Source organism: Rattus norvegicus, chromosome 18 (genome assembly GCF_036323735.1).
Source record: "Rattus norvegicus strain BN/NHsdMcwi chromosome 18, GRCr8, whole genome shotgun sequence".
Lineage (NCBI taxonomy): Eukaryota > Metazoa > Chordata > Mammalia > Rodentia > Muridae > Rattus > Rattus norvegicus.
Genome location: NC_086036.1, coordinates 61,449,471 through 61,475,675, shown reverse-complemented (window position 1 = coordinate 61,475,675; position 26,205 = coordinate 61,449,471). Strand labels below are relative to the sequence as shown.

At 47.3% G+C, this 26,205-nt stretch overlaps 1 protein-coding gene across 17 annotated transcripts in view; it reads right to left on the bottom strand.

The window, feature by feature from the left end:
* Positions 1–2,022: 2,022 nt before the first annotated feature.
* The window catches only part of Zfp532 (zinc finger protein 532), a 123,570-nt gene continuing 99,387 nt past the window's right edge, over positions 2,023–26,205 (bottom strand). For 14 of the 17 annotated variants that reach the window (XM_039096798.2, XM_063277318.1, XM_063277319.1 and 11 more), the window contains 3 exons: positions 8,429–8,541; positions 5,671–5,821; positions 2,023–4,453 (listed from right to left, as the gene is read on the bottom strand). In XM_039096798.2, the coding sequence (XP_038952726.1) occupies positions 3,959–4,453; positions 5,671–5,821; positions 8,429–8,541 (759 nt within the window). In that variant the 3' untranslated portion in view covers positions 2,023–3,958. Of the gene's footprint in view, positions 4,454–5,670; positions 5,822–8,428; positions 8,542–26,205 lie in introns of those variants that run through there. The other 3 variants (XM_063277316.1, NM_001107382.1, XR_010059568.1) reach the window with 3 other exon arrangements.

The following is a 26,205-nucleotide window of genomic DNA, read 5'->3' as shown; positions in this document are numbered from 1 at the left end:
GCAGTGGTCGTTAAGAAGCGGAGGTTACCGGGACTCGTCTGTCTTCTGGCTTGAGGATTCTACGTCAGTATCTTCTGCTTGCTGTCTTCCTTTGTGGTCTAGTGGTTTTCTCTTGTGGTGGCTTTGAGTGTCTACAGGTTATGTAACCACACCCGTAGGCTTATATTTGACTTGGTACTGATGTGAAGCTCATAGTGGGGGAAGCACCAAGGAGAAGGTCAAAGGAACCATTTAAGGGGGGGAGGGCTGTGCTTGAAGAAGAGCCAAGGTTTTAGCAGAAGTTCTGAGGTTCAGAGCTACCAACAGGACCTGGCACACTGTGTTCTGTCAGACCACCTTCGTGGGTGAAGAGACCCACAAGGCAAAGTGAATTCTTCAGCACAGTTTATTTCCCCTCCCATGTAGGCATTTTTTTAAGTGCTCACAGCACGAGTCCATTAATACATTTTATGTTCGTACTAACTGCCCACATTGTCAAGTGGGAACCTCACTGTAGGTCCTGGAGATGGGATCACGCAAGCCCAGAGATGCTGGTGAACTGCGGCTGCCAAAGGAGGCATACAGTCGTCTTCAGACCACACTGTGGGAGGGAGGAATCTGCTGAGAACGTGGCCATGTGGCCTAAGTCTGTGCTTTCCCTTTCTTGTCAGTGTCCTGGGCTGCTCTTCTCCCTTGGGCATTGCTGTTACTATTCCTGGTAACACAAAGTTGCCCAACTACAGACACAGACCTGTCTTCAATGTGTATCCAAAATTCACGCTCTTCTCTTAATATTGAATCTAAACTCCAGCTTGAAATCTAAATTTGACCTTTCTAATGCAGCTTTTTCTGTTTCATTGCATAAAAGTCTCTTCTCCCTAATTCTGAAAACTGGATCACAACAGAAGCCTCTGCCCTGCTGGAGCCACATCTGCATCCAGGCCTTGTGCTGCGCTAGCACAGAGGTCTGGCATTGATTCCTGTCACGACTGGCATGGAAAGACAGCTTCTTCCTGACTCCCCAGGGACCACATGACTGGGTTTGGTCACTGAGTTAGGGAAGACACTGCTTTTCCCTACTGTTACTTCTGGGCCAACATTCCCCCTTTCAAATCCTGGGCCAGTGGGAGAACGGGGTGAAGTGTTAGGGAGCTATCCCTCCCTCAGTCAGCTCACAGTGAACACTGGAAATAAGGAAAAAAACCAAACCAAAACAAAAAACATGACATTTACTCGATCAATCTCTCTCTCAAATGGCCACACTTAGCATCAGTAACCAGTGAGTGCTGGACGGGGGACCGAGTGCCAGCACACGGATTCTGGGTCAGGGCTGTGCTAACTCACATGTACGCTTGACTTGTGGTCAAGAATGCTCCCCTCTGGCTTTCCCACGACTCTGGTCCTCTATCTGGAGTGTCTACAAAACCAACATTGGGCCCTCTCCCTTTATCCTTCTTGACCTCTTCACTGGCTGCCACAAGCTCCAGGTCCTAATCACTGCTGTAAGCTGGGAAATTTCCTCAAGGTCTATCCTTGAGTTCATCAATTCTGGAAGGCAGTGGCTGGCCGGGCTTTCCGGCAGGGTACAGCACTCGAATGCCAAGTTTGTGACCAGGGCTCCGATTTCTGTTTGAAACCTCTGGGATGGTTGTAAGCCACCACGTGGTTACTGGTTGAATTCAGGACCTCTGGAAAAATAGTGCTCTTAACCACTGAGCCATCTCTCCAGCCCCCATTTAATAGGTCTTAATTCCAAGTCATCAAGAGATCTCGGTTATTTAAAAGTAGAAATACTTCCAGGTTATGTTACAGAAGCTGTAGTGAAGACCCGGAGAGATGGCTTTCTGCGCTTCAGAGCTCATTTTGCTCCTGCAGGGAACCTGTGTTTGGTTGCTGGGTAACTGCAGATCTGACAGCCCTGGCCTCCGCAGCAGCCCCCACACTCAAATGTGTGCTACCCTTACACAGACACACACAACCATGTAAGTAAAAATGAAATTTCTAACAGGCAATAGTTCCCCAGACAAAAGTTTGACTATGGTGTTTTTGCACATAACTTTATTTGTTGAATAAATGAGTATCTGTCAATATGTACATAGCCACAAAGAGCGAGAATACTAGACTGAGAGCGAAATATTTGGGTTCTAATATGCAAAGCCACTTACCAGCTATGAGGGGTCGGGCGAAGAGCTGAACCTGAGCGCAGCTTCCTCAGCTGTAAGCTGTACAGACCCGCGTGGCCGCCACGCAGGCTTATTGCAAGGTTCAAATGCAGGAACGTGTGAAAGTGCCATGACCACGAGTGGGGGCGGGAGCGGTGCGGATGTAACACGTAACAGCAATTACATTTCAAGCTGAGGAACATCTCGCACCCTTGGATTGTGTCGACACAGTCGACAGAAAGCGGCAGGGTAGTGAGCTGGTCGCCGATGAGAACGAGAAGCCATTCTTCAGAGTGGAAAGAATTCTGCAGTATTCTGCAGCCTGTCCCCAAAAGAGTCACTCCCCGAACTGTATGATGTCAGAGACCCACCAATGACTCTCTTGAAGAAGCTCAAGGGCCAGATGTTCCTCGTTTTATTTACATGTGAAATGGGCTGAATACAGTCACGATGGTGTAGGGTGCGCACCAACAGCAGCAAGACCTTTCAGGGAACTGAACGTGGACTACAGTTTAGCATGCAAGTATTTATGTACACAAATGAATTTCCTCGTTTAGGAAAACAAAAGTACAAAACATATCGGGAGATAAATACAAGATACAAAATGCAACGAAAAACACAAAACAATAACCAAAATATATAGTTTTCTCAGAGAACTAGGCAGGGATGTGACGAAGAGCACCTCAGCGGTGCTCCAGTCAGGCGGCCTTGAGAGGGTGCTGAAACGACTCTAGAAGCCTGGTGGCTCCTCAGGCCAGTTGCAGAGTACAGGCTGCTGCAGTGCTAGGTCGGTGGTGAGGCTGTGCATCCCGACACTAAGTACCCGAACATTTGGCAGTAGCACCCGGAACAGGAAATACCAACTGTGTAGACAGCAAAGGGTTAAGTCAACCGTGCCTTTCTGTTCCTATCAAGAGCCAGAGAAATACTTGGTACTCTTGTAGTGTGTGTCTCTAGAAAGGTTGGTGAGTTCCATGACAAAACCTGACAGAGAGAGCGACAGGTCTAACTATGACTTTCAACTTTGACCACAGGCTGGCCTTTCCCTAGCCTGTCTCCTTGTGCCCTGTAAGTCACCTTGCGAATTCACCCAGCTCCACTGTCTCCCCTTTATGGATCCCTTCTTCCTCATTCTTCCAGTTGGGATTAAGGACGACCGCACTCCCTACTGGATTCCTGGCCTCTTTTACCTACTATGGCAAAGGAGGGACCTGTAAGGCTGCTTCCCACACTGTCTGGGATGGCTCAGGCCACGCCCTTAACTGGGTGATGCTGTCCTTGGAGCCCTCGGTTGCTAGGAGCAGGCACGCTGAGTGTGGTGCTAAGACACTTAAAAGTTGCTAGTGTTGTGTGACCCACAATCACCTATAATTTATGTGGCGAGTTCTAAAAATTAAAAACACTAAAAAAGGCATGATAGCCTGTAATTACTGAACTCATTCAAATTCTCAACATACAAAATGGTTGGTTTGAATTCAGGAACTTCCCCTAAGAACTCTGTTTTAAAGAAACAGTACAAAAAAAGAGAATCCTAACATACACACACAAAAAAAACCCTCAAAACATTTTCCACCAAATACTGATACAAACATGTAACAAAGAGTATAAAATGTTATTTAAATATATACAAACTCTTTAAAACTCAAATACTGCCTTAACACTTATGGGAAGGGATACATCTGAGGTGAGAGGGCAGGACAAAGAGTCTATTGCCACAGCCTAGACAGAACTGGTAACTCTGTTATACTGCAAACTTTTGGTAACAAAAACGTTCAATTCCTATGTGGACAGGGATTGTTCTTATGGAAGTTCTGTGGCTATTTTTCAGCTGAACTCATTCTTTTGGACTTGATGAAGGCCATGCCGTGTGTCCTCATGTGTGTGTTTAAGGCAGCTTCCGTTTCGAAAGTTTTGGCGCACACTTTGCACTTCCTGTCTGACACTGCCCCCTCGGCGGCCTCATCCTCCGGGCTGGGCTTGTTCTCCTGCTGGCTGTCTTCCCCAGCCCCGTTCTGCTTGGACACAGGCTGAGGCTCCTTCAGCTTGTGCACGATGAAGAGGTGCCTGGACAGGGAGACGTGGGACGTGTAGCACAGGCCGCACTCCCGGCACTGGTAGGAGGAGCCGTCCGACTTGTGCTGGGGGATGTGTTCGTGGAACTGCAGCAGGTTCTCAGTGGTGAAGCCACACACGGCGCACTTGTGGACCTTAAAGACATTGATTTTCAGTTTCTTCAGTGGCTGAGTGATGGCTCCTCGGGGAGGCCTGAACTCTAAAACTGGCTCCTCCAACTTCCGCTTAGGACTGGGAACCTTTGTTGGGGGGAACCAAGATAAAAAAAAAAAAAAAAAAAAGATACAACAACTGAAGATGGTGGGTTCTATGTCTGACAAGAAAGCAGATACTGGATGGAGCAGGATTGGAGGCCTTAACGACGTGAATTCACACTGTCATCACCCCACAATAGGAAGCATTTCCGTGTTTTCAGGAGTCACTGTGCACAGCAGTGCCTTCATGACCTCAGGCTGCAGGGGAGCAGCACCACAGGCCTTCCACACTTCAGAAGATAAAGCATGGGCGTGGGGAAAGGGCTCATGTGGGAAAACACGAGGAGGGGTCACAGAGGGTGACGGGTGATGAATGGGCCTCGTTCAGACACCAGAAGCTGAGTGCAAAAGCCCAGGTGAGGGCGGGGCCTATGTGCTTCGGACGGTGTGATGGACAGAGACAGGAAATACAGCACCCTTAGGCCAAGGGAGACAGAGTAGAGCACCTCATGGGGGAGGACATGGGACACAGCACCTGCTCCTATCCCAGCAACTGCCCTTCTAGTCCTCCTTGTCACATGTCCCCTCTGGAGCTACCTTTTTCCTTTTCCCTAGCTTTCTAAATCCCAAATGCCTCCGCTTCTGCGTCCTCTGTACTAAGGCACCACTCTTATGGTCTACACTTGCAGCTACCTCCGCACACTCAACTTCCTGTGTGGAAGGCCTGTCCTAATGCCACGCCCACCTGACTCTGTCCCGATGAAAGGCACACTGGGTGACTGCCAATATGTGCACCTTGAGAAATCGTTAGCCTCTTCTAGATTGATCCTGGCACCAAAGCCAGGAAAAACTGTCGTTTGGTGCTTTCTCTAACTCTAACAGCAAGCAGGACACTCAATGCTGTATGCGTGGGCTCCTGCACAGACCGTCAGCTCACTACCCACTACCCAGAGAGAATACGGCATAGGGCGGACTCTGATCGTCTCCCAATCCAGAATCACCTGCCACTGTGCCCCTCCTGACACAGCCAGAGGAGCATTTGTTCAATACACTCCTTTAGCGGACAATTTCCCTAAGCCAAATGATACTTTTATGAGCTAGGTTATTTTCCAGGAGTTGTGGGGAGCTGGGAAGGGCTGCCAGGGATTACTGTAGCACTTGACAAGCTCTGACGTAAGCTATGACTGCACAAACTGCTACTGCGAGTGAACAGGGAGCGCTCATCAGCACAGGTGACGGGGAGCAGAGATGAGGTGTCTGACCTTGGCGTCCTCCTTTATCTCCACTTCCTCCTCGTTGGTAACCTCGTCACTCAGCTCCTTTACGTCAGGGTCTTTGATCCCGTGCATCAGCTGTATGTGCTTCTCCAGCATCAGCCGCTTGGTGAAGGTCCGACGGGAGTCTGGGCAGTGCCTGTGAGCACAAGACAAGAGAGGGGAACGAGGCTCAGGAAGGCCGAGTTGACGCTGGGCCCTCAGAATACAATGAGCAGGGCTGTGACTCCCACTCCCCACTGTGAAAAGGCCCTACCCCTAGGCTTCTGTAAAAGGCATCGATTAAAAGAGCAGATCTCTGTGCATCTGTGTGTGCCACGTGTGGGTACACAGCTCGGAGCTGGAGTCACAGTGGCCGTGAGGAGGAGCAGAGCTCTTAGTGGCTGCGCCATCTCTCCGGCCCTCTGTTGGTTCTGTGACTTCACAGGACAGCAGACTTTTGTCCAGGCAGAATATTTGCTTGTATAGGTTTGGCTAGAGCATTATTTAATTTGTAATTCTAGATGGCCTCAATCTTAAAAAACTAAAATGAAACAAAACTGGAGCACACTGGATTTCCTGTTTTCTTCACAGTGGCACGGCCCTTAGAATTTACATGAGAGATACCTCAGGCTTTGGGCTGCCGATGGCCCCCTGAACCTCCGTCCCCTCTATGTGTCACGACAATGTTAGCCTAGATTCCTCAAAGAACAAAGGCAACTTGTGTTTGTACCTGGATATGTTTGTTTATTCATTCACGAGATTAAGATGCAGATGGCCACGAGAGGTGAGCTACTTAATTTTCTGTACACCATAGAGATGGCTTCCTGGAAAGGTTTTAATTTACTATTTTCCTAAACAGTCCAGAGTCAAGCTTAAACAGGTCAGTGGCCATACTTACTATAGATACTCTATGTCAGACAAAAGGGACAGCACTGAGCCCACAGGCTGGTACATGCCTGTTCTAAAAGCAGGGACACGGGACAGAAGGATTATAGTTTGAGACAAACCTGGACTAAAGAGTGAGATCCTGTCTCTAAATGCACCTCTCCCCCAATATCCCAAACATTGCATGGTGAAGGGTGTCAGTATCCCCATCTTTAGAACCACATTTGTTACCTTGGAAAGGCATCTGGGGATTTGTTAATGATAGTCCCCAAATCCTGGTGACTTCCTACTAGAGACCCTCTATGGGATGGTGGCAAGAAATGTTCTCAAGCATAAAAGATTTGTTCTCGTTTCCTTTGACTGTGTGTGTGTGTGTGTAAGAGCATGCATGCACAAGCCATGTTGTGCACACCATGGTGCATGTGTAGGGCCAGAGACAACACCGTGGAATCAGCTCTTCCCTTTCACCCTTCAGTGGGCTCTGGGGATGAAACTTGCACTGTCAGGCTTACAAAGCGAACAGCCTGGCTCACCGAGGCATCATACTGACCCCCTCATAGGCTTCTGGCTATTAGTCAATCAGCCAAAAATCTACTTTTTATTAATAGCCTTTCAGCAAAATGAAGAAGGAGGAGGAAGAAGAGGAGGAGGAAGAGGAGGAGGAAGAGGAGGAGGAAGAGGAGGAGGAGAACAACAACAACAACAACAACAACAACAACAAAAACAACAACAAAAACAACCAAAAAAAGTCAGAAAAAGCAGCAGCTGTCATGAAAGGCCCATGCCAGGCATTGCTTGTCCATCGTCTTAGCTCAGAACACTGAACATCGTGTGCCTGATGCTCTTCCTGTGTCAACACAGACTTTATGGGATGCTGTCACCTCACACATGAGTCACACTTTCATTTCCTACCTAGAAAACTTTCTCTAACTGCCCAAGGCACAGCAAACCTCATACCTCAAGCATAGCCTCACAAGGCCCACGGGGCCTGGCTCTATGCGTGCACTCGCTCGCTTTCCCTCCCTCCCTCCCCCTCCCTCTATCTTTTATGTGTCAGTGTTTCGTGTGTTTCGTGGGCATGTACCTATGTGTACCAAATGCATACCTGCTGCCTGTGGAGGTCAGACAAACGTACTGGATTCCTTGGAACTGAAGTTACAAAGGTTGTAAATTACCATGTAGCATTTCTACATTCCTAGGTGCTAGGAATCCAGCTCAAGTCTTGGCAGGAACAAGTGCTCCTGACTGCTGAGCCATCTCTCCAGTCCCTGGTCTTCTTATGAGCAGTACTTTGTCCAATCAAGTAACTTCACATGCATGGTTGAGTGAATGATACACAATAAACCACAGCCTGGTCATCTCATGCGAGGGCAATTTATGACTGACTGTAGGTAGGTGAGTTTACATTGGGCCCCTTCAGATCCTCACATCTGATCCCAGCCAACAGTGAAAGCTTCTAACTTAGGGGCCAGGCTGCAGCCAGTTGGCTACAGTCTGGCTAGAGCTAATTGTATAAATGGGTCCCCTTCTTAGCCTTCCACCACATAGATCAACCCCAAATCTATACAGCCACACGGTCTAGTCACTAAGTGAGGGGCATCTGATCCACTGTGTGCCTAGAGAGCCTGCCACACCCTAATACAAACATGTTCCACTAAGTGACAGAACATGGTGTGTGTGCGCGTGCGTGCGTGCATGCGTGCGTGTGTGTGTGTGTGTGTGTGTGTGTGAGAAAGAGAGAGAGAGATAAGGGGAACAAACATGCAGAAGCAGGATACAGGTGAGACACCATAGCAGAGGAGGAATCGAAAATAAATGGCAAAACTGGAGAAGCTTGAGCCACATCCTTCTCTGTGGTCCACAGCAGACTGTGACTTACGAGCAGGCGTAAACCTTCCTGATGCCTTTGTGCTTGATGCGATTGTGGCGGCACAGGCTGTGGGAGGAGCTGAAAGACTTGTCACACTGGCGGCAGGGGTGCTTCTTCATTTGCTGTGCAAGAGAGAAGAGAGGGCCCCTTAAGACCGTGGAGGCAAAAGTCACCTGATTGACTGATGGGTTTTTCAAGTCAGGGTCTCACTGTGTATCTCTGGCTGTCCTGGAACTCACTCTGTAGATCAGGCTCAAAGTCACAGAGCTCCAACTGCCTCTGATTACCAGGGGCTAGGATTAAACATGGGCACTACTGTGCCTAGGTCACCTGATGTATTTAGACTGACATTCTGTAGCACTGGTTATCAATGCTGAAATATGGGCATGCTAAGAAACCGTTCTACCACTGAGCTATGGCAGCCCTAAAACATTGTAAAAACTAACAAAACTATACAGTTCTTAGGGGGAAAAAAAGTAATTATAGGGCTGGAAAGATGGCTCAGCAACTAAGACCCACAGAGCAGTTAAAGGACCAAGGTTTCAATTCTCAGCACCCACAGAGCACACACAACTGTCTAGAGCTGCAGTTCCAGGTAAGCTGCCACCCTCTTCCAGCCTCTATGGTACTGCATGCACATGATACAGACATACATTCAGGCAAAACACTCACACATTTAAATAGAATCTCAAATTGCAACACAGTGCAATAGTGGGTCGCCTAGACAGCAGCTGTTTTAGGAGGATGGAATTTCCATGCCCTAAATACTTAGATTCTCTGTATCTAACAGACAAAGGTAGAGGATTCTCAATCTCCAAGTTAGCACTAAACGTGTCACTATTTAATGGGGACTGAGAGATGTTATGGTCTGAATGACAATGGCCTCCAAAGGCCACTTGGTCCCTAATTGGTGGAGCTGTTTGGTAAGGACTAGAAGTCCCGGCCATCACTGGGGGTGGGGCTTGAGGTTTCAGGTTACATTCCCAGCATGATTCACTCTGCCCCCATTTTATGGATCCAGATGTGAACTCTCAGCTGTTCCTGCCATCATGGATCCTGAAACCATGAGCCCAATTAAACGTTTTATAAGTTGATTTTGTCACAGCAACAGAAAAGTAATTGACATCTCCTAAGGTTTTTTTTCCTCAAAATTTTTATTTTCTTTTAAGACAAGCTATGTAGTCTAGACTGGTCTCAAATACATGATTCTTTTGCTTCACTTCCAGGGTTCTAGGATTATAGGCAATTTCAGATTACACAGAGTAAACCATTAGTAATCCCTACTCCACTTATGTAGTCAAACAAGAGGGAACAAATACCCACTTCAGAATAAAGCTTTAAGCACAAACTCATCAACAGATAGTTGTTTCAACATCAGTATTTAAAAAGCCAAAGACCTAATTCTCCTATTAATCTAGTATATATCAGATCGACTTGAAGTTAAGACATAAGACTGTTTCCTAAAAGAAAGACAGCTCTGTCAAAGAGCAGATTCAGAGAATGTGACGTGACAGCACCACAAGAGGGCACAGAGATGGGGAGACTGAACGGGTCTGAGACTGGACTCTCTATGGTGCCGGGTTTATGCTTTATATTAACATCAAAGGCGGGTCGTTAAGGAAGTGCCAGTGGAGATGACCTCAGGGGACAGCAGGTGAGAAGCAGCCTTGCTCTGAGTCTGTTTTCACAGAGCAACCTGTGAGGTTAGGAAGACAGAAAACTGCATTTCAAGATGACAGGCAGGGTGGGGACACAGCTCAGTTGAAGAGTGATCACTCCACGTGCACCACTCTCAGTGCCACTCAAACTGGGCCTGGTGCAACAGTCTGGCCTCTGGAGGCAGCCACTCCACTATTTCCTGAGGGCTACTCTTGTAACATGTACCCCCATTAGCACAGGGCATCAAGATTAAATGAAGATGAGGGTTTACAATTTAATGAGAAAGAGGCAAGACCATGCCCTACCAGTGTTCAAGAAGCCCCATTGATAGCAGCATGCCAACTCATTAAAACATGCCCGTTGTTCCCAAGCTACACTGATGCATACCTTCAACTCCATCAGAACACGGAAGCATGCCGCAGCAGCAGCCCCTCATAAGGTGATCTCTAAACTCTGAACCTTCTATTTAGGATCTGGTCAGGGTACATGGTGGGCCTTCCCTGCACAGCCTCAGCTCCCTACACTTCATTACTGGGAATGTTTGACGTCTCCTGAAGGACGCCTGAATGCTCGGAATGAACCCTGTGTGTGTACTGCACTTTTCTATACAGGCAGTAAGAACTGAACTACTAAGACAACAGTCACATGTGCTCCTGAGCTCACGATGCTCTCCCTCCATTTGCACTGCAGAGCACTGTGGGTCACCTTTCTTTGGCTCATCTGAACTGGCAGCACCCTCCCCACGTGACCAGCGAATGAGGATCAGTTAAACAGCAGCACTGCAGTGATCACCAAGGCAGCTAGTGGCCCCGAGTGACTCATGGTGGGCGGCAGGCACAGAGGGCACACTAGACAGAGGGATGATTCAGCTCCCGGGTGGGACAGTGCATCATGCTGCTTATGAGCTGTTCACATCTGGAATTTTCCACCTAGTGCGTTCCTACTACAGCTGACCACAGGTAACAAGACAGGGAAAGCGTCCCACGGGGACAGGAAGGCTAAGGGTTTTTAAAAAGAATCTTAAGACATGTAAAAGACCTAGGGGTGCTGGGGTGGGAACAAGACCCCTCTGTACTAATTCATGTTTAGATTTTGTGAGCCATGAGGATACAGTGCACATGCAAAGCAAACCTGTGATCTATTGCCTCAAAAAATGTAAGCTAGGTTCACCGAGGTATGGTTTTACATGGGGGCATTTTATATATTCATATAGTGCTGAGCACCACAGCTCACTTCTAATCCCAGCATCTGGGAGACAAGAGAGAGCGTTCAAGACTGACGTGGAAATGCAAGCCTGTTTCAGAAAGAGAAGGGTGTGGGCTGGAGCAGTGGCTCAGTGGTTGGAAATACCTGCTGCTCTCGCTGTGGACTGTAACTCAGTTTCCAGTATCCAAGTCAGACAGCTCACAGCTGCCTACAAGTTCAGTTCCCAGGATCTGATATCCCCCTCTGACCTCAGTGGGCACAGACACACATAAATTAAAATAAATATTTAGAAAACATGGATACAGTTGAGTTAGGCCCTGCCAATCAAGACACAGAAAGGGTACGTTGCTCTCTGTATTCCCAGGGCCCTTTGTGTTCAGCCCTGTCCAATGGCCATGCCCTCTTCTCTATACCTTTCATTTTGCTTTGTGTACCTGTCGTGCAAATGGGCCACCCCACAGCGTAACAGGCACCCAGCACAATGCATGGCTAATCCTCCTTTTCACTTCAGAGAAATGTCCCACTCACATAGCAATGCCCTATTGTATAAATGTCCACTTACATAAGCAGACCTTAGTTCAATGACCCACTTCCTGCTGATGGACATCAAGATTGCCAGTTTGCAAAAGATGATGAATACAGCTATTGAAACATGAGGTCGAATGCAAAACTATTCAATCAATAAATATGGTATTTACTTGCAGGTGTATCTAACCCCTAATGTTTTGGGTTTTCTTAAAGGAGTGCTTTGGTGTTTTTATCCTCGAAAAGCTCTCTGGGAACTGAAGCTGCCAGTTACACATCATGAGAGCCTTGTTTTCCAGAAATGCTCAGTGCACATTAACTATTCCAACAATCTACGTGTAGAAACGTATCAGTAGGCCCTACCAAGTAATCACAGGGCGACAACCCAAACGAGGTGTTGGGCACAGAGCAAACACTGCTTGGTGTTCTGAAGTCAGGAGAGCTATGAGCATGGCAGACACCGATACAGAGCCCTCCAGACACTGGGTGAGCTGACAAGCAGGGGTGCTGGAAGACTCGGACAGAGGGCCAGACCCTCCAGGGAGCTGAAGCTCACACCATCCATCCTTCAATTCCCAACTGAAGCACCCACCCCCAAGACAGCATTTCCAGATTCTCTGGCCTGCACTTAGTTCTTTCGATTTTATTATATATAAAATGGCCAGGGGTGCTAGTGCACACCTTTAATCCCAGCACTTGGGAGGCAGAAGCAGGCAGAGCTCTGCGAGTTCAAGGGCAGCCTGGTGTAAACACAGTGTGTTCCAGGACAGCTGGGGCTGCAAATGAGACTCTGTCTCAAAAATTAATCAATTAATTAATTAAAATAAAAGGAAAAAGAGAAAAGCAACAAGGCCAGTAGGTAAATGTTCCTGCTGCCAGGCCTGATGACCTGAGTTTGAAAGGGAGAGAACCAACCTCCACCTATTTATTGTCCGTTCACACCATGGCACAAACGCGCCCTACTAAATGTAAACACTAAGGACAAATGCTGACTTCAAAACAGAATAATGATTGCTTCTAGCCTCGTCCATCGAACAGTGGTCGTCTAAAGCTATATTATATAACACTTCTTTTCTGAATATAGATATTCATTTTCTGAATATAGATATTCAGCCATCAGTAAGTCTCAGGAAGGCTAACCATTTGTGAACTGCCCAATCAAGTCCTTCATGCAGTTTTCCAGGGAGTGAGGGGAGGGAGAAAACGACTCTAAGGAAGAGACATGGGACCCAGGCTTGGGAGAGAAGGAGGATGGGAAGATGGCTGGATCTGGCAGAGCTCTCAAAGGTGAAGAGCTGTTGGGGGCCTTGGGGAATGGGCTGAATACAGATGACAAAGGGGAGGGGATGAGTTCCGCACCCTTCCACATTTGTTGGCATGGGCACCCAGCAGAAGAGAATTCCCAGTTACCAACTAGGGAAGGTCTGGAAGAAGTAAAGTTGGGGACAGGAAGAACTCAAGTTATACTTGAGGATCTGGTACACTGAGGAAATGGAAGGTTCAGGCTGAGGTAGGACAGACCTTAAGAAGAGAGACTGACTGAGAAGAGTAACTGTGAAGGGATAATGTAGCAAACGAACAAAATAAGGGGAAGAAAGAGTGATTACAAGATGGAAACACTCCTGCCCAACGTCCTGAGAGCAGAATACAGTATGGGGTGGGGTGGGGGTAACCAACAAGGCCCTGGGAGCAGGCAGGCAGCCTACACCAATCAGGAGCAAGGACAAGACAAGCCTCAGAAAGGCCATAACAACCCAGGCCCCAGGCGGCTACCAGGCAGTGGTCCCTGCTGCTCTCTTCAACATACCTCAACACCTGGCACTCTTGCAACAAGGGACCCTTCTAGTAACGGGTGTCACACCAGGAACCACGACTGAGGCAGTGACCAGTTCGCCTCCACTGCTCTCCAGGAACATCTGCGGGAGCCAGCACCCATACACCATCCTTCCCACACACAGTGATGTGGACACGGAGGCTTGCTTTACTGGGAGATGGGACTTGCTGAGTGCTAACTCTACCAGCTGTCCCCGAGAGAGTTCTGCAAAAGGATATCATCAGCGTAACCTGGATTCGTTGAATTTATTTGCTGTGAAGCTGGGCATTGATAGCATACTTGGGCAGTAGAGGCAGGTAGATCTGTGAGTTCAAGGCCAGCCTACAAAGCAGGGTCTAAGCTCTGATCAAGGCAGAGATAGGAGGGTAAAATAGCCAAGAAGTTAGGATTTTTGTTCTGCCCTTATGGTAAGAGATACCATAGCCTGCTTTATGATTTTACAAATGCCTAGGAAAAGTGGAAGATGCAAAAGAGAGTAGGTAAGATTGTAAGGTCCTTCAACACTCTGCCGTGGGGCTGGAGACATGGACACCATCACCCTTGGAACAGAGGGACAAAATCCAAGCTTCATCTCGGCTACTGGAGGCAGTGACACCCTCTTCCTTTACAGGTTCCCAGAGGCCCATTCTAAACCTTTCTAGATTAATAGCAATCACCTCTCAGCTATAGGGTCTTCCAGGTCTCTCCTCTCCTCTAGCTACTGCACAGCTAAGGGGCAGACCACTGGGTATGCACAACTGGGCTCTCCTCTCTCTGAATCCTATGAGCCACGCTCAGCAGCTTTCAAGAGCAAAGCCTTAGGTCTTTCCCCTCCCGGTCCTACTCTCCCCACACACACTGTCAGGCACACTGTGCCCAAGCATTCCTTACTGACTTCCACAGCCTGGTCAGTCTAAGCCACACCCACATGCTCTCAAAGCTGCTTGATTTACATTCAAGTTCCTCACACACATCCTTCAGAGATGCTCTGGGACACCCACCCTGGAGTTTCCTAACCCTGCCCACGACCTGTGTGCACCCTTCACATCTGCTTCCTTGCACTGAGACACAAGTTGAATCGATCTCTAAGAATCATCAGGGGTTTTAATTGTTAGGCCTGTCCCCATTAACATCAGACCAGTGCCATCCACTGTGCTCACAGGGACTCTACAAGCAAACTCCTAGCTGGAATCTGATATTCAAAGTAGCCCTCAGTGATCATTTCCTTTCATTCTGTCTGTGATTCCTCCAAGATGTCTGCCTTCTACAGACAGGTTTGTTTTCCTGACTTGTTCCATTCATAGCAGGTACTCTGCAGTGTGGTAAATGTTTACTAAACAGAAGTGGTACAGGTACACACGTAAGGAAAATGCTTCCAAGTCACACACTCCCATGACATGCGAGTGGCCTGCATATGTTCTATAAAGGGAAAGAAAAAGACTGAGCATCCCCAATATGAAAATCAACCAACAAAGTCAGTGTAAATACTCCAAAATTAAAAACAGAACAAAATAAAAATCCTAAGTGTGAAACATGCTCTGGTCTTCAACATTTTGGATAAGGGACACTCAAGCTTATTGTACATACTGAAAACCCAGCTAGTACTTTATTCAAGTCTAAAATCTCGTATTTCCTAAAGATTATGTTTTCTATAAAACAAAAAGGTTTTCTATAAGATAGGCACTGAGATTTACATAACTGGTACCTTAATAGTTCATTTTTAAGTCCACTTGAAATTGATTGGGGGCACCTATGAGAGCAAGCGTCACAAGTGTTGCTAAGGGTGACATCTGGATATGTGAAAACTAATATTGTGTGGGTCTTAACATCTTTTTCTTGTTGGGTCCTGCTACCTGTTAACTCCAGTTACAGTTAGCAAAAGGTAGAAAGTAAGCCCACTGACCCCAGGCACCCTTGCTCACTGGGCAGAGGACTCTTTCCACAAACAACGAACATTTAGAGGGTGGCCATATACCTTAAACCCTTATGGGGAGACCTTAACACCTTGGGAACTGATGTCATCTTTCTGTTCCAATTCCATCATTTCCAAGAACAGACCAAGATAGTATGTTTCGTGCATGCAGCATGATCTGCCCACACAGAGAAGCTTTGAGAAATATACACAGAGTGTTAAAATTAATCACATTACCCAGGTTTCTGCATGCTGAAACTGAGCGGTTCTGGAGAAACCTCTGGACAGTGTGAACTGTGACTGCAGGCCAGTCGGGTCTTCTTGGCTGTGCACATAGGCTTTTGCCCGCTGTGACCGCTCAGCTCTGCAGTCACCTGAGTGCAGCACTGAGGTATGAGTGCTGGGGTGGGTCTCCACAGATGGTAAGAACATGAAAGGAGTTTTCTTGCCTTAGACCACTGTCAATCAGCAACAGAGAATATCCTGCAGAAGCAAACCCACAGGGGGCTAGTGCATCGAGGTACTACATGTAAGGGGCCAGCAGAAACGAGAGTTTAAGTAACCCAGGTTGTGACTTACAACACAAGGGGATGCTTTTTACGGTTTCATGTAATACATTCTAAACTGGCTCCCAGCTAAGTATATCTTTGAAAAAGATCTAGATTATAGAAGTGGCAGCTTTGAAAGGGGCTGCAAAGAACCTAGAACTACACTACACACACACACCACACACACACTCACAAACACACATACACACACTCACATACACATATACACACAAACACACACTCACAAACACACACATACACAAACACATATACACACAGACACACACACTCACAAACACAAAAACACATACAGGCATACATACACACACAAACACACAAACACACATAAACACATACACACACACACACACACAGTCTGTTGGTGTCACTGTACAACTGTAAAATTGCAATGCAGAATGTTGACAATGCACACTAACTAAAGGCCAAGCGCAGAGCAGAAAGCGCTGGAGCAGGCAGGCCCACAGCATCCGAGCTCAGGGCAGTACCAGACAGTTGCGCTGAGAGGAGGACTTAATTCCAGGAAGTCTCAGGCATCAATACATATCTAGGCTCCCTGTTATCTTCCCCTACTGAACAGTGGCTGATACAGAAGGGCTTCCCGTCTTACAAACCCTAAACAAGTCCCTTCTCTGCTATGTCAGGGTCTCCTTACTCACACACCCCTCAGGAGTGGACTCCCCTTGACCTACACTCTGTCGGGCCTGCTGCCATTCAGGATCTCAGGGACCGGGAAGGTGCCTGGGGCCCGGGCAGGGAGTGAGGTTTGGGTAGCAGGGGAAATGGTGTAGATGCGTCTGGCAGAGTCAAAGCCTTGCTATATAACAAGCCCAGCACGGGACACAGAATCCAGACAACAAAACCCAAGCTCTGGGAAGCCACCAGGAAACTGGAGACAAGACCAAAAACAAATGGCCGTCTGTGCCTGGGAGATGGACTCAGTGCCTGCCTGTGGGTGGTGTTTTTAATAAGAATTGTCCTTACACCAGAAAGTACAGCCTGGTACGTTGACCCACGGCAGGATGCCTGTCTGGGCACCAGAATCCAGACATCCTCCACCTCCAGAGAGTGCTAGAAATAAACAGGAAAGTCTGCTCCTCCATCAGCCCTGTGGGCGACGCAGCAGGCGAGTCTGGATGTCTGTAAACATCTTACTCACTGTGTCGAAACATCCCAGTGACTGTTCTCATGCCGCAAAGGGCGCACTCTTCGGAGTGCCATGGGTGGTTTTGTACCTCGTGTGCAAAGATGCTACTTGGTCCCTAAAGCTGGGCCCTCCTAAGGGTCGTCTGGTTCTGCCGGGCGGGTGAGCCCACACAGTAACATTCGGGCTCTTTCAGCCAGCTCTGCTGGTCAAAGTCTCGGTCTGCCCAGCGGGAAGATGAAGTTCAACGTGCAGATCAGATGATAGTCACAGTAACAGACTTTGGCCAAACTGAGAGTCTAAGTCAGCTTCACCAGCTTCGCACGGGGAACTGAGAGCTAGCCATACATCTGGACTGCTCCCTTCCACATCTACAGAGTGCCCATGCTAACCCACAGGGGCTCTTCAGGACACTGTGATCTATCAAGGGAGCACAGGCCCCCCAGGCCACAGCAGGTCACACAGTAAAATGGAGAACCTGCTGGTGGCCATGATGAATGAGCTCAGAGCACGTTCCTGGGGAAGGAACTACAGCAGCAATGGTGACAGAGACAAGGGTATGTGGCAGCAGTCCTATGTCACTGATGCAACAGAAGGCAAGGTCCACACACCTGGCCTAAGCAAAGCCTCACACATGCAGAAGCGCCAGGACCTATAGAATTGTTCTGGCAGCTGCCGGGTGGCCAGAGAGCATTCTGGGATCTGCCAAGGCATTTTATGAGGGGCTCTTTAGCTGTGGCTCCCCATCAGGAGGTTCTACTGCTCTGATCCAATCAAGCACAGGATTGAAGATTTGTAAAAACCAAAACAAAACAGCAACAACGAAAACAATGGCTGCCCCTACTGGACAAGTGCAGACACGTTTTCTTGTCACCATTCCTAAGCAGTAGTATAGCAGCTATTAGCAAAGCACCCATTCGTATGATATTTCAGTGTGTGGGCGCTTCTCAGACATCCTGAGGCCATTTGAAACTCACGGGCGAGGCGTGCCAAGCACCCGGCGACAGCATCACACTTCCTAGGGGCCTGGAGCATCTGTCCCAGAACCAATTCCAATGGATGCGAAGAGGCTGCTATACTCGGTTCCACCCACAGGGGACCAGTTCTTTTGGGGACCCTACTGGGGACCCTCCCCTCACCCCCAACTACTCCAGCTCTGGGCATCCAGCACCTAAGGCGTTTAAAACACGCGTCCTGACTTGACAACTAGGACTCCCATGTCTGTCTTCCTGCTCTGTGTTGTGACTGGACTGCACACCTTGGATCTGGGGCTTTCGTACTCAATAATCCATGCAATGAACTTGGATAAAAACCTCCACCTGGGGCTGGAGAGATGGCTCAGCGGTTAAGAGCACCCGACTGCTCTTCCAGAGGTCATGAGTTCAATTCCCAGCAACCACATGGTGGCTCACAACCATCTGTAAAGAGATCCGATGCCCTCTTCTGGTGTGTCTGAAGACAGCTACAGTGTACTTATATATAATAAATAAATAAATCTTTAAAAAAAAAAAAAAAAAACAAAACCTCCACCTGAGTCATGGGAAGGGAGTCCTAATCTGCTAAGAAAGCTGTGTCCTTCTCTTTAGGACATACAAATGGACATCAAGAACTGTAGATCTACCTTTGCTCAACCTGGTTTGCAAGAAACTCACACGAGTTTGCAGGAGACGGCTCTCTCATGGCTCCAGCAGGCATCTGACCAGACACAGTTCAGCCCAACGCTAAGTCCTCTGTCTGACACACAGCTCTTCTGGCTACAAACAAGAAGCAGAGTGGGATCCACTGCCTCTCTGTGTCACGCTTTCAAATAACTTTCTTGAGCAATTTATTTAATTTTGCTTTTCTATGCCTCAGAGTAACCAGTAGGTTTTAGAAACAGAAACAGGGCTTTTCATTTAATTTCCTTTCAATTTCCTGGTCTCGCTCTCTTTACTCTTGGGTAAAGGTAACTAAGAACTGCACTCTCTTGGGGATGGGGAAGGGACGCTCTAGTGATTGAACCCAGAGCTCTGCGCAGGCCAGGCAACTGCTCCACCGCTGAGCTATACCTTGGCGCACAGACCCTTTCTGAATCCTTCACTTGGCTTAGAATCACAGTATAGCATAGGGCAAGCTGGGGCTTCCTAGAGTTTGGCTGATAATCCCAAAATAACTCAAGACCCTGGGTTCCACCTGCAGCACTGCAGAGTCTTACACTTACTATTGGATCCCAAAGCTGAAGCCATGTTCCCAACCCGCCTTCCTGTTGGGCGAGTTTTTCAAGCTCTGGGGATGAAAAGCTGCTTACCCTCAGAGCTTCTCTCTCAACCACCAACTGACCTACCCCACTACCTGTGGAAAGAAGGAGCAGGTAAGCAAGAGGGGGGATGTGAGCATGAACTATCACAGACCAGTGCGGAGCTCGCACCCAGATCCTGCGCTAGTGTCCCAGCATTACCCCCACACCTATGACGTCACCAGCAGAGAGAACAATCACGGGTGGCAAGGCCAGAGGGCCTGCTGGCAGGAACTCCGCTGCCAGGCTGGGGCTGCCTGGCACGCGTCTCTACATTCTTAGACTTTTGTAGGAAGAGCTGCTTTCCTCAGAAATGACTCAAAACCATCCCAGGATAACCACAACGCACACAACATCCAAATCCTTATGGCCATTCTAAACCAGGGTGTGAGCCTACAGGAGAGTTCCCGGTTAACTGACACCCTACTGTGCTATTTCCCGAAACTGCAAACAACCCCAGAAAAGCCTTGGGCCCCAGCTGAGAGCAGGGGAAAGTCACTCCCAAAGCAGACATGTGCTATAAAGACATGCGCGCACCAGTAATGGCATAACCTGCCAGCACCTCAAGGAAGTGACTAGGAAAGTCTGAAGTAACAGCTAGAGGACGCCCAGAACAGTAACCAATGCTGGCAAGTGTGGGAATATAAACAGGTGAGTGACTGTAGTCCACACGCGGGCTCACACTGCAGACAACTACACAAGAGCTAATGATACGGTTATGGCCTACCGAGTTAGACACCCGTGGGCATATACCCCAAGGACAGAAAGTCCGACCACAGGGATCCTAACACATCCATGCTTACTCCCGAGATGGAAACAGCCTAGGTGCCCACCACAGATGAGTAGATAAAGAACATGCGGTGCATGCACACACGCACACGCACGTACACACACGCACACACACACACACACACACACACAAACACGCACGCATGCACGCACAGGATCTTATTCATCTGTAAAGGAAAAATGAAATTAGTTTGCAGCCAAACTAATAGAACAGGAAATTGTTATATTAAAAAAAAAAACAAGCTAGGGGCTGGAGAGATGGCTCAGTGGTTAAAGTCAGATTGACTGCTCTTCCAGAGGTCCTGAGTTCAATTCCCAGCAACCACATGGTGGCTCACAACCATCTGTAATGGGATCTGATGCCCTCTTCTGGTGTGTCTGAACAGAGCTACAGTGTACTTATATATAATAAATAAATAAATCTAAAAAAAAAAAAAAAAAAAAAGAGCTAGACCCAGACTTCAGTCTATGTGAGGGTGTGCAGTGCAGGTCATGACACTCTTACAAGGTAGCTGTGGGAGCAGAGGAGAAGCCTCTGAGGTAAGGGAGTAGAAGGGAGAGGAAAGAATGGGCGGAGGAGAGAGGCCAGTAATTAACAGGCGGCCAGTGGCAGAGAGCTGCTGCTGAGGAGCCTCACGAGGACAAGGTTGAGGCGTTGCAGCTGTGGACCAGGCTCTGCAAAGGAGGTTAGGCAAACAGGAGAGGGAAAAGGACGAACAACAGGAAATGCCTGAACGAGGCATGTGCCTTCTTATCCTAACTTTAAAAGCTTCAAAAGCAGGGGAAGGGCTTTACAAACCAGACAGAACAGGTGTCTTTGTTGACTGATCCACGGCTACTCAACATCACTGAATAAAACCCACCACTAAGATGCACCCGGCCCTTCAGCCACTGGTGCAGTCAGCCACGCAGTGCCTTTGGAGCAGCTGCCCGAAACCCACCTCAGTGAGACTCCTCTCTGCTGCAGGAGCATGTTCTCAGCTTTCCCCACACTCTGCTCTCTCTCTGCAACGGCAGCCTAGTGACAAGTCCCAAGCTAGAGTAAATGTTGTCATAGTCCTATTCCCACCTTCAACTGAGTCACAAGTTATCCAGAGCAATAGCTATGGGTGTATTTTGTACTCTTTAAACTAGAACTTGTCAATCATCTCTGCAAGCCATTTATACCCTTAAAACAACAAGTGAGGACTTCTATGGAATACACTAATGTAAGTTGTAACAATTCTTATAAACATATTAACCACAAAACTGCATATAACTGAAAAATATTCTACGTAAAATTATAATGAAATATATTGATAAAATATCAAGGTCTGTAGCCAAAATGAATGAATTTTCATAAAACCAGCATTACACGGGACACATTTCTAGCGCAAAGCATTAGTGTACAAGCCAATTTGTGTGTCCTTTAACCATCTACTTAAATCTGAAGGGACACAAAGCCCAGCAAGAAGCCGCTGTTGCACAGAAGCAGGGACAGAGCTGGGGCCTCTTCTGAGCTGGGGCCCTGGCGGGGGGGGGGGGGGGGGGGGGTGATGCAGGATGCATACTCTGCCACCAGGGCCACATTCCGAACCCAGGTTTAAATGCATTTCCCCTAACCACCGAGTAATCACAAATTCTAAATCAAGGAACAAGAAAAACTGAATTCTTAATCTGTTGTCAAGGTGATACAATTTTGGCAGAAAGTCCACATCCTCGGAATTGAAAGATTAAGATGAGAAAAAGAAAAGATGAAACTATTTTTGTCGCACATTTACACATTAAAGTAACCCAGGTCTCATGCCAGCAGTATAAACTACACCCGCTAAAGAAAGAAAATGAAACCATCTGGGGGGGAAATGTGCAAGCCAGATGATATTTTTCTTTTTGTAGCGAATGGTCATCATTAAAGGCGGCATCACTGGTTAAAGGCAATAGACAAAGAAAATATGATATTTAATCCACAGACTTAAGAAAGCTTGGGAGAAGAAACTATGCCCTGTCCCCTCCCCTTTACAAACGTGAGTGAGACCATGTTGGATAGATGGCTTTTAAAAAGTGTGTGTGTGTGTGTGTGTGTGTGTGTGTGTCTGTGTGTCTGTGTGTACACACAAGTGCAAGCGTGAAGCTCGCAAAGGATCACGGTAGGTCTGGGCATGGCTGCCGTAAGCTGGAAAACCTACAAGCATTATTTTCAAAGGTACAAGACAGCACGTGCTGCCTCAGCTCTGCTCAGGCCCCGGTGCCCTGCCTACCATCCCCCCACTGCAGCTGCATCTGAATGTCTATCCACAGAAGACTGAGAAATGGCAGGTACTGCGGACCATCCACACCTTGCAGAAAAAGCAAGGGCTGACATCTTTGGCATTCGACAGATGACTTCATAGGTAAAGGCACTTGCCCTGACCCTAAGTTCAGGCCCTGGGCAACATACGGGTGTAAGAGAAAACAGACTCCCACAAGCTGTCCTCTGACTTCCACACATACACATGCAGACCTATATACACATACATGCACATACACACAAAAATAGAATTTGATGAGAACATCTTTAGCTTTACCTAAACTGGGGTTTCCACCTTTAGGGAACAACATTAAGACATCCTGGGGTCACCTATAATCATGCATTAGCCTCCCTCAGACCACTCCTACTTCTATGTGCTTGGGTCTCCCCTTTATCATCAGGAAGGAATGCAGGTAGGGTTTTGTGAAGTAAGGAGCTTGGGAACAACCTTCCCTGAACGAAAGTCAGCAAAGGTTCCCAGAGCCACGGTAAGCAAGGAGGTAGGGCCAAGGGATGCTGCATGGACAACCTCAGGTGTTTAGACCCTCGCTGTCCACTGGAATCACCTGGAAGCTTTAATATCGGCCACACGGCATGTGCTCCACTCCTGTGGGGACCAGCTTGCCGACCTGGGGAGCACGTAAGGGGGTTCTAAGAGGAAGGAGCCCTGTGCTAGACTCGCTGCTTTTCCTCAGCTCTCCTGCTGACACAGTGGCTCCATCCAGAAGTTATTTTCCTCCACACATTAGATCAAGTGTGAAAAGAAATGTTTTTTATTGAGACCCTGGTTGTTGTTTGCACCGCATCAGGGTAAGGGATACGTACTATGACAAAGGGGTCATTCTGGAATAAGCTTGTCCAAAAGACACAGGAGCTGACCAGAGTTCCTGATACCCACAACACGTAGAACCACTGGGGAGGAAAATAACTAGGCATAAGCCCAAGCGCAAGGCCCTGGGTTCGGTCCCCAGCTCCGAAAAAAAGAACCAAAAAAAAAAAAAATTAGGCATAAGCCCCCCCCCCTTGATACAAACTGAGTTTATTCTTACTAGAGAATCTGCATGAGTCAATGAAAAACAGTGGCAGAGCAAAGCCCCACAGGGCCGACCTCCCATGCCCACTGTAGCCAACATGAATCAGGCAGACAGACACAGCAAAGGTACGATAATGAAGAGAAACAGCCTATTAGCATAATCTTAAATTATCTCTCCACAAAGCACTTATTAATTATAATGAGAAAATAGCAATTTACAATGAAGACACCTGACAGTCACCACATCAACCAAGGGTTTAGAGTTGACAAACCCAGGAGTGAGTCACAGAGCCACCAGGTCACCTCCTAATAGGATGCACTGAGGACAATATCAGTTCCGTGACATCCCTACCAAAACGAAGTCACAAGTCACAAGGGACACACCAGACAAGCCCAAGTTGTAGAATATCATATTAAACCAGTGACCACGAAGGCAGTGCAAACGGTCTCACAGAGGAGAGCTAGAAGACCAAGCAACTGAAAACAAACTTAAGGCCTAGACTAGGTACAGGATGAGAAAGGGGATGTTTACAGAACACCTAGAATATGGTAACTGTCCTTCATCAATGTTGATGTATGTCCCAAGTAAGTTTCTGTCCTAGTCTCTAATCACAAAACCGTTAACAGTGGCCAAGACAGGTAATGAGCAAAGAGAAGTCTAAAATCACTTCAAAATGAAAGATTTTAAATGTTATAATTTATGAAATATGGATGAAGCAGAGTGGAGGGCTAGAGATGTAACTTAGCTCGGTACTAAGCCTGAGTCCCGTCCTCAGTACATAAACTAACATGGGCATGCATGCCCGGAAGTTAGCGCAGAAGGATCAGGAGCTCAAGATCATCCTTGGCTATCCAAGGGACAACAAGGGCAATGCCAGCTACCAGAGATAATAAAGGGTGGGAAAAATATTTATCATAGAAAGATTCTTTTGTGTAATCTTTAAAAATCTGAAGCTGGTGTGATGGTGCACACCTATCCTCCCAGGACACAGAGCTGGGACACAGAGCAGGAGCCTGCTTCAGGGAGAGGGCAGCAATTCTAGGCTTAGCAGGATGGTTCAGTGGGTACAGGCACCTGCTATTAATCCTAACGGCCACAGTTCAATCCCTGGAACCTGCATGGTAGAAGGAGACAGCCGACGCCTCCAAGGTGCCTTCTGGCCTCTCCATGGATGCCACAGCATGACACAAAACAAATAAAATGTAATTTAATTGTTCATTCAATAAAACATGTCATGTTATCTATTTCAAAAGAGTCTGTGTGGTGACCAGTGCCGCTTTTATTCTCCAGACTGTGTAACCTGGAGCCAGGCGGTCACTGTTTTACAAAGCCACATGGCTGGCATGTGGCAGCCCAAGTCTTCCAGGCTACTCCCAAGTTAAAAAGAAGAGGATCATATCCACATGGCATGGGTTTCCTGATCCATACCTGCCCCTCTGCTTCAGACTCTTCATATCAACAAGTTAGCAATAGTTCCTTTGTCGGGGGTATTACCAAATAATCAATGAGAAAATGATTATCATGGATTACCCTTTAATCATAAAGATTTGAACAAATATAGATAATTTACTTTCTGTGTTATGTAGCATTAGCTCTTATAACTATAGAATGGTTGACCTATAAGAATAACTTCAGATATAATCTCATTTAGTAGATATTAATTTGAGGTTCCTAGAAGGATCCATCCCACAGAGTAACCGAAAGAGAACATCAGGAGTACAACATACCTGAAACTGAGGAAGGACGCAAGCTTGGAGTTCTTCAGGTAAATGACACTGATCAGCTAATTTTATGGCAAAGAGTACAGAGACCCCAAAGATAAAAGGCTTTGGTTGGAAAACCATTTAATGTTCAAACCTGTTCCCCAGCTCTGTGCTTGTGGCTAACACAAAAGCCACAAGCGCTGCACGAAGCGCTGGGCAAAGAGAACTACTTCAATCAGTGACTTCAGAGACTCCCTGAGACCCCCAGACTTGCTGTGGCAAAAATAACCTCCCAAGACATAATAATAACAAAACTTTTAAAGACTCATCACCAAGGTATGTTAAATCTAGCCACCCTGAATAGTTACACCAACATCACCAAATGATCCGCCTTTTTACTGGTTGTCTACCTGAGGCATTCCTGTGACACTCTTCTTTTTAACTGTTTAGCCTTTTAAAATACTTTTTAAAGTAAAATATTTTAAAGATTTTTTAATGAATAAAATAGTAATTCAATATGTTTACAAGTTTTTAATTAAACTTCTAATATATACTATCTGGACAACAAAGTGGTTCAGTGAGTAAAGATATTTACTATGCAAGCCTGACTGCCTGAGTTCAATACTCAGACCCCAAGTGTAATAGAGTTAGTTGTCAACTTAAAAGACTCTAGACCAGGGAGATGGCCCTCTGGGCATGCCTAAGGAAGATGATCTTCATTACATTCCTAAGGTGGAAAGACTGTCCACTGTGGGTGGCATCATTCCCTCCCTAGGACCCTGGACTGTGTAAGTGAAGAAAAGAAGCTGAACAGAAGTGAGCATTCATCACCCTCTGCTTAAGTATGGTATCACGTGACCAGCTGCTTCAGACTCCTCCTGACTTACTTGCCAT